The sequence below is a fragment of the Tachyglossus aculeatus genome, chromosome 5 (assembly GCF_015852505.1).
Source record: "Tachyglossus aculeatus isolate mTacAcu1 chromosome 5, mTacAcu1.pri, whole genome shotgun sequence".
Taxonomy (NCBI): domain Eukaryota; kingdom Metazoa; phylum Chordata; class Mammalia; order Monotremata; family Tachyglossidae; genus Tachyglossus; species Tachyglossus aculeatus.
In genome coordinates, this window is record NC_052070.1 from 35,367,260 (window position 1) to 35,373,709 (window position 6,450).

Consider the following 6,450-nt stretch of genomic DNA (forward strand, 5'->3'; position numbering starts at 1 on the left):
ACGGTGGTGCCGTCTTCAGTGACAGGAAAGTCACGGGGAGGACTGGGTTTGAGCAGGAATGTGAGGAATTCTGTTTTGGACGCGTTAAGTTTGAGGTGTCGGCGGGACGTAGAAGTCCTGAAGGCAGGAGGAAATGTGAGACGGCAGAGGAGGAGTGAGATCGGGGCTGGAAAGGTTGATTTGGGAACCATTTGCACTGAGATGGTAGTTGAAGCCATGGGAGTGAATGGGTTCTCCAGGAGAGTGGGTGTAGATGCAGAATAGAAGGGAACTCAGAACCGAGCCTTGAGGGACACCTACAATTAGAGGGTGGGAGCCAGGAGAAACCTGCAAAAGAGACTAAAGAAACGGCCAGAGAGATAGGAGGAGAGCCAGGAGAGGACGGTGTCGGTGAATGTTATAATGTTTCTAGGAGAAGGGGATGGTCCACGGGGTCGGAGGCATCTGAGAGGATTAGAATTAGGATGGAGTTGGCCGCTGAATTTGGCACGAAGAAGGTCATTGGTGACCTTAGGGCAGTTTCCGGGACCTCTGTGTCTCCCACCTCCAACTCCAAACTGCTTCCTGAGTGTGTCCCCTCATTCTTCGAGTCCCCCAGGTTCCCTCCCTCACTCCACCATGAGCAGAGACAGTGAGAGACACTCACATTTGGAAACAGGCGGTGGCAGCCCAAAGACAGAAACGGAGGTGGCCAAACTTAGTCTGTTTCAGTCCAGAGGGCCTCCCTGAGCCTGCAGCTGAGCTCCAGAGAGAGGCCGTCTCTAACCCTGTCACTCCCACCGAGATGCTCGTTACCACTTCAGGATGATGAATGTCGCCCTCCCCAGTACCCTCTCCCCGCCGTTGCTGTCGCAAATGAAGGCAACCAGGACTCAGAAAAACAAACCGTGGCTTCTCTTTGCACAGACAGTATTCACAGAAACAGCTTCCCCGGGGGGACGGGAGAGTGGACAGGCTAGGACTGGGCTGGAGGGCTGTGAGGCTGGTGGTTTGGGGATTCTGGGGTCGGGACGGGGGGACCAGGAGGACAGGCACCCCCAGAGTCACAGACCCGGGTCTCCCCTGATGGGCGCAGACACTTTGGGTCTGAAATTCAAAAGAGAGAGATGCCGTTAGCCCCGCTGAGCAGACCCGAGCAGTCAGGGGATGGGTGGAGGATGGAGGGGGTGGGGACAGAGCTGATTCTGACCGTTGCCGGATGCCTTCTGCCCAATGCCCCAGGGCCGAAGTTTTCCCTGACCCGGGAATAGAGGCCTGACCGCTCCCAGGTGGGCATTTGGTGGGGAAGGGGCAGGGAGCGGCCTCAGGTGGGCCAGTGGCCAGAGAGAGGCCAGGCCCCTGGGGCCAGACAGGCGAGGCGTGAAGCAGCCAGGGTGGGGGCCGAAGGCCACGGGGACGTTGAGTGGGACTGGAGGCTATTTTCTGGGAAAGGAGGGCGGCCTGCAGGGGCCAGGAGCAGCTGGAGAGGGTGGCGGCTGCCTGTGGTGGGGGTTAGGTGGGTCTGGGGGTGGGGAGCCCGGCGAGGGTTGGCGGGAGGCTCAGACGTACTCCCGGGCGGCAGAAGCGGGCCCGGGCCGGTAGTGCTGCTGGTTGGTGCCTCGCTCGTCGCCGGGACAGACACAGCAGAGGAAGGAGCCGCCCAGAATGGCCAGGCCGGCCGCCGCCCAGCCCACGAACAGGGCCGGCCCAAACTCGAACCTGCGGGGGAGACTGGGTCAGCAACAAGCAACGCCAGCCCACGGGCCTCCGGGTCCCTGGACGGGTCCGGGGGTGGGCAGCCTCAGCTCCCCTGCCCCCCGGCATGGGGGATGGGGTGATGGGGTGAGGGACGGGAGGATTAGGCACCCTCCACTCCTCCACCGCTAATCTCCTCACTGTACCTCATTCTCGCCTGTCCCGCCATCAACCCCCGGCCCACATCCTCCCCCGGGTCCGGAATGGCCTCCCTCTGCCCCTCCACCAAGCTAGCTCTCTTCCTCCCTTCAAGGCCCTGCTGAGAGCTCACCTCCTCCAGGAGGCCTTCCCAGACTGAGCCCCTTCCTTCCTCACCCCCTCGTCCCCCTCTCCATCCCCCCATCTTACCTCCTTCCCTTCCCCACAGCACCTGTATATATGCATATATGGTTGTACATATTTATTACCCTATTTATTTATTTATTTATTTATTTTACTTGTACATTTCTATCCTATTTATTTTATTTTGATTAATATGTTTGGTTTTGTTCTCTGTCTCCCCCTTTTAGACTGTGAGCCCACTGTTGGGTAGGGACTGTCTCTATGTGTTGCCAACTTGTACTTCCCAAGCGCTTAGTACAGTGCTCTGCACATTGTAAGCGCTCAATGAATACGATTGATTGATTGATTGATTGATGATTAGGCAGAGCCGAGCGGCCTCCCACCACCATGCTGGCACTGGCCACCCAGAAGATGGCCCACCTCTGCTGCTATTTCCATCCACCACTGTCTCGTGGTCCTCATCTCTTCCTGTCTCTGCCCCTCTCCCTATCTCTCTGTCCCTGTCCCTTCTTCCTCCTCCAGCCTCCAGCACTGTGGGGGTGTCCTGGACTGGCCCCCCAAGACACAGAGCCCCTCAGAGCCCACCCAGACGCAGCCCCTCCGAACACAGCTCCCTCGGGGAAACAGTCCGCCAAGACCCATCCCCCTGGACACAACTCCTCCGCAGACAGCCCTTCTGGATACAATCCCCCCTGGACACAGCCCCTCCAGATACAGTCCCCTGGAGACAGCCCCCCCCAAACACACAGCCCCTCCGGACACAGTGATCCAGGACATAGCCGCCCACCCCGGACCCCGAACACAGATCCTGAACTCAGGCGGGGGCCTGGGCCGGAAAAATCAGTGATCTGTCACCTCTGAGAGGAAAGTGGGGAGAGAGAAGGCGGGATGGGAGGTGGGAGGGAACATCTCCTCGCCCAGCCCTCTGTCCCGGCAGAGGCTATGAGGAGATGGAAGGCCCTGAGAGGTGGGGAGGACAGCGGGGTTTCAGTGACCCTGCAATAATAGCCTCAATGAGACCCCAAAACAAACACACATACCTCCCTCCAACCCCCACATCCTCACCTGGCATTTAAGGGGGTGCTGGGGTTGAAGAACTCCTGTGTCACCAGCGTTGCGTACCAGGAGACAGCGGTCAGTGTGCAGAGTCCTGGGCACACACAGTCCCGGGTCGGAGGTGGGGAAGGGGCAGGTCAGCCCCCTCGGGGCCGCAGTGGGGTGGGAGGAGGCAAGCGGGGCGGGGGGACGCTGGTCTCGGGGGCTTTAGGCTGAGAATCCCCCCGGAACCGAACCCTCCCTGACCTCTGAGGAGTAGGAGCCGGCCAGGAAAGGGGGCAGTTGGGAGGGTCTGAGGGGAGGACAGGGGGGACACAGGCCTGGGAGATGGAGGGGCCTGGGGCAGACAGTCCGAGGCACCAGGGGAGCAGGGCTGGGGGCGCGGGGGGCTGTCAGGGGGCAGGAGGAGGGGTTACCTGCCAAGAGGAAGAGGGCACCCCCAGAGATGGCCACTCGGTCCTTGGCTGTGGGGTTGGAGTCGCCCACCCGGGTGCACTTCATGCCCACGACACTGACCACGACGCCCAAGAAGCCCAGGAGCACGGAGACCACCATGAGAGCCCGTGCCGTCTGGATGTGAACTGCGGGGAAGAGGCAGGGTGGAGGACGCCCCTCCCCACGTCTACAAACACACACACACACACACACTGCCCTCCTGCCCCCTGAGGCCCCCTCCCCTGCTCCCACTCCAGTCTGCCCCTCGCTTGGGCTGCGGGCCAGCAACCTGATTTCTCCGCAGGGCCCCGCTGGGCATTTCTCTTCAAGGCCCGCCCCCACCCATTCCAGTCCCAGCTCCTTGGCACTCCTTCCCCCTTCCCTACTGAGAGCCTGCTTTGGACCATGTTTCTGCCCACTCCTTTTCCCTTGCCCCAACTCTGTCTTCTCTTAGGCCTAGTCAGCGCCCTCGACGTCCAGCATCCTGCCGCCCGATCTCCTGTTCCAGTTGCTCAGAGGGGTCTGGGGGAAGGGGCAGCGGGGGATCTGTTTTGGCCTGAAAGCAGGCCCCACCACCACCACCTCCCTCAGCCCCGTGGTAATAATAATAATAATGATGGCATTTGTTAAGCACTTACTATGTGCAAAGCACTGTTCTAAGCGCTGGGGAGGATACAAGGTGATCAGGTTGTCCCACTTGGGGCTCACAGTCTTCATCCCCATTTTACAGATGAGGGAACTGAGGCCCAGAGAAGTGAAGTGGCTTGCCCAAAGTCCCACAGCTGACAATTGGCGGAGCCGGGATTTGAACCCATGACCTCTGACTCCAAAGCCCAGGCTCTTTCCAATGAGCCACGCTGCTTCTCTACCACGCAGTGTTAGAGAAAGAAGCCTTGGGGCCCGGGGCCAGGGGCCAGCTGCCCATCAGGGCACCAAGGGATTCTACTCCTTGAGAAGCAGCGTGGCTCAGTGGAAAGAGCCCGGGCTTTGGAGTCAGAGGTCATGGGTTCAAATCCCGGCTCTGCCACCTGTCAGCTGTGTGACTTTGGCAAGTCACTTGACTTCTCTGTGCCTCAGTTATCTGTAAAATGGGGATTAAGACTGTGAGCCCCCGGTGGGACAACCTGATCAACTTGTAACCTCCTCAGCACTTAGAACAGTGCCTTGCACATAGTAAGCGCCTAATAAATGCCATCATTATTATTATTATTATTACTCCCCCCTTCACCCCCACACCACGACGCTCTAGGATCCCCCTGCGCTGCTTCTGGGAGAAGCCCCCTCTCCGAGTTGAGATCTGCTAGAGTTGTGGGGTTGGAGGGTCAGGGAAAGGAACAGAGGGGACAGGCAGCTGGGGAAAGGAGAAGAAGGAAGGGGGACAGTGAAGCTGCCAAAATTAGTTCCCCCCCACGAGGGGAGATGATGAGGGTGTGGTGTGGTGCTCTGGGGGTGGAGGGGGGGAAACCTCAGAGTTCTTCTATTGTTCCTGGGCCTCTCCCTCAGCACCTCAGAGTCTCCTCCCAGCTCAGCCAAGGCATTAGAGAAGCAGCGTGGCTCAGTGGAAAGAGCCCGGGCTTTGGAGTCAGAGGTCATGGGTTCAAACCCCGGCTCTGCCAATTGTCAGCTGTGTGACTTTGGGCAAGTCACTTCGCTTCTCTGTGCCGCAGTTACCCCATCTGTAAAATGGGGATTAAGACTGTGAGCCTCATGTGGGACAACCTGATCAACTTGTATCTACCCCAGCGCTTAGAACAGTGCTTTGCACATAGTAAGCACTTAACAAATACCAACATTATTATTATTATTATCCAGATCCTCAAGATTCCCTGGCCCAGTGAGGGTGGTAATCTCTCCCCATATAATAATAATAATAATAATGATGATAATTGCATTTATTAAGCGCTTACTACGTGCAAAGCACTGTTCTAAGCGCTGGGGAGGTTACAAGGTGATCAGGTTGTCCCATGGGGGGTGGCTCACAGTCTTCATCCCCATTTTACAGATGAGGGAACTGACGCCCAGAGAAGTTAAGTGACGCCTAAAGTCACACAGCTGACTGTTGGCAGAGCCGGGCTTTGAACCCATGACCTCTGACTCCAAAGCCCGGGTTCTTTTCCACTGAGCCACGCTGCTTATCGTACCTCAGTCGCCCACCCCCCATCCCCGGCTGCCCTGCCCCAACAAATGCCATTATCATCATCATCATTATCCACCCCACCGGGAGCCTAGGAGGGCCTCGGGAGGAAGGGATGGCATGCGGGCCCTGTTGTCTGAGGGGGGATAAAATAGAGGATGAGGAGGGAGTGGGGTGGGATAGAGTGAGGAGAGGGAGCTGGGGTTGGGTGGGGAGAGAGAGCAGGGCCCGGATTCCTACCGTCAAGTGACAGCAGAGAGTCATAGAGCTTGCACTGCACCTGCCCGGTGCTCTGAGAAGCGCAGGCCATCCACAGGCCCTCGTACAGGCCCACCGCCGTGATGATGGCGTCCCCCGCGTAGGACGACTGCTTCCACTGAGGCAGCGCCGTGCTGGCGATGATGCCCACCCAGCCGCTCAGCGCCACGAAGTAGCCCAGGAGCTGTAAGCCGGAGTTCGCCATGGCCCGGCACCCACCGTCCGGGGGCCCGAGCTCACTGTGAGCGGGGAGGAGAGGCCTGGGGCCCGGGGGGCATCGCCGGGCGGGCGGGCGGCCTGGCGCTCTCCGTTGCCGGCTGGACGGCGGGGAGGGCGGAAAAAGTGGGAGCAGTAGCAGCAGCAGTTGGAGGCTCCCGGCTCCAGAATGCAGGGGGAGGGAGGTGCGGGGGCTGGGAATGCCCAGAGCACCGCCCACCGAGGCCGGACAGGGCCGGAGTTGGAGCCCAGGCCAGCTCGGCCCCCACGGGGTGACGCGGGGTCGTGGGGCAGGACAAGAAGCCAGCCCACCCCCATGGAGCCAGCCTCCTTCT

At 59.5% G+C, this 6,450-nt stretch overlaps 1 protein-coding gene across 1 annotated transcript; it reads right to left on the bottom strand.

Moving 5' to 3' along the window:
• Positions 1-872: 872 nt before the first annotated feature.
• Positions 873-6,184, bottom strand: CLDN19 (claudin 19). Its single transcript, XM_038747010.1, has 5 exons — positions 5,882-6,184; positions 3,489-3,653; positions 3,082-3,166; positions 1,549-1,698; positions 873-1,086 (listed from the first exon to the last, which is right to left on the bottom strand). The coding sequence occupies exons 1-5, from the start codon at positions 6,102-6,104 to the stop codon at positions 1,044-1,046; spliced, it is 666 nt and encodes a 221-aa protein (XP_038602938.1). The 5' UTR covers positions 6,105-6,184; the 3' UTR covers positions 873-1,043.
• Positions 6,185-6,450: the final 266 nt, after the last annotated feature.

Excerpts from the sequence above, each read along its gene's own strand:
- CLDN19 (XM_038747010.1), bottom strand. The coding sequence starts at position 6,104 with ATGGCGAACTCCGGCTTACAGCTCCTGGGCTACTTCGTGGCGCTGAGC. Across the intron at positions 3,167-3,488 it reads TGCCCTCTTCCTCTTGGCAG|GACTCTGCACACTGACCGCT; the intron begins GTAACCCCTCCT and ends GTGTGTGCCCAG. Across the intron at positions 1,087-1,548 it reads CCCGCTTCTGCCGCCCGGGA|ACCCAAAGTGTCTGCGCCCA; the intron begins GTACGTCTGAGC and ends TTTGAATTTCAG.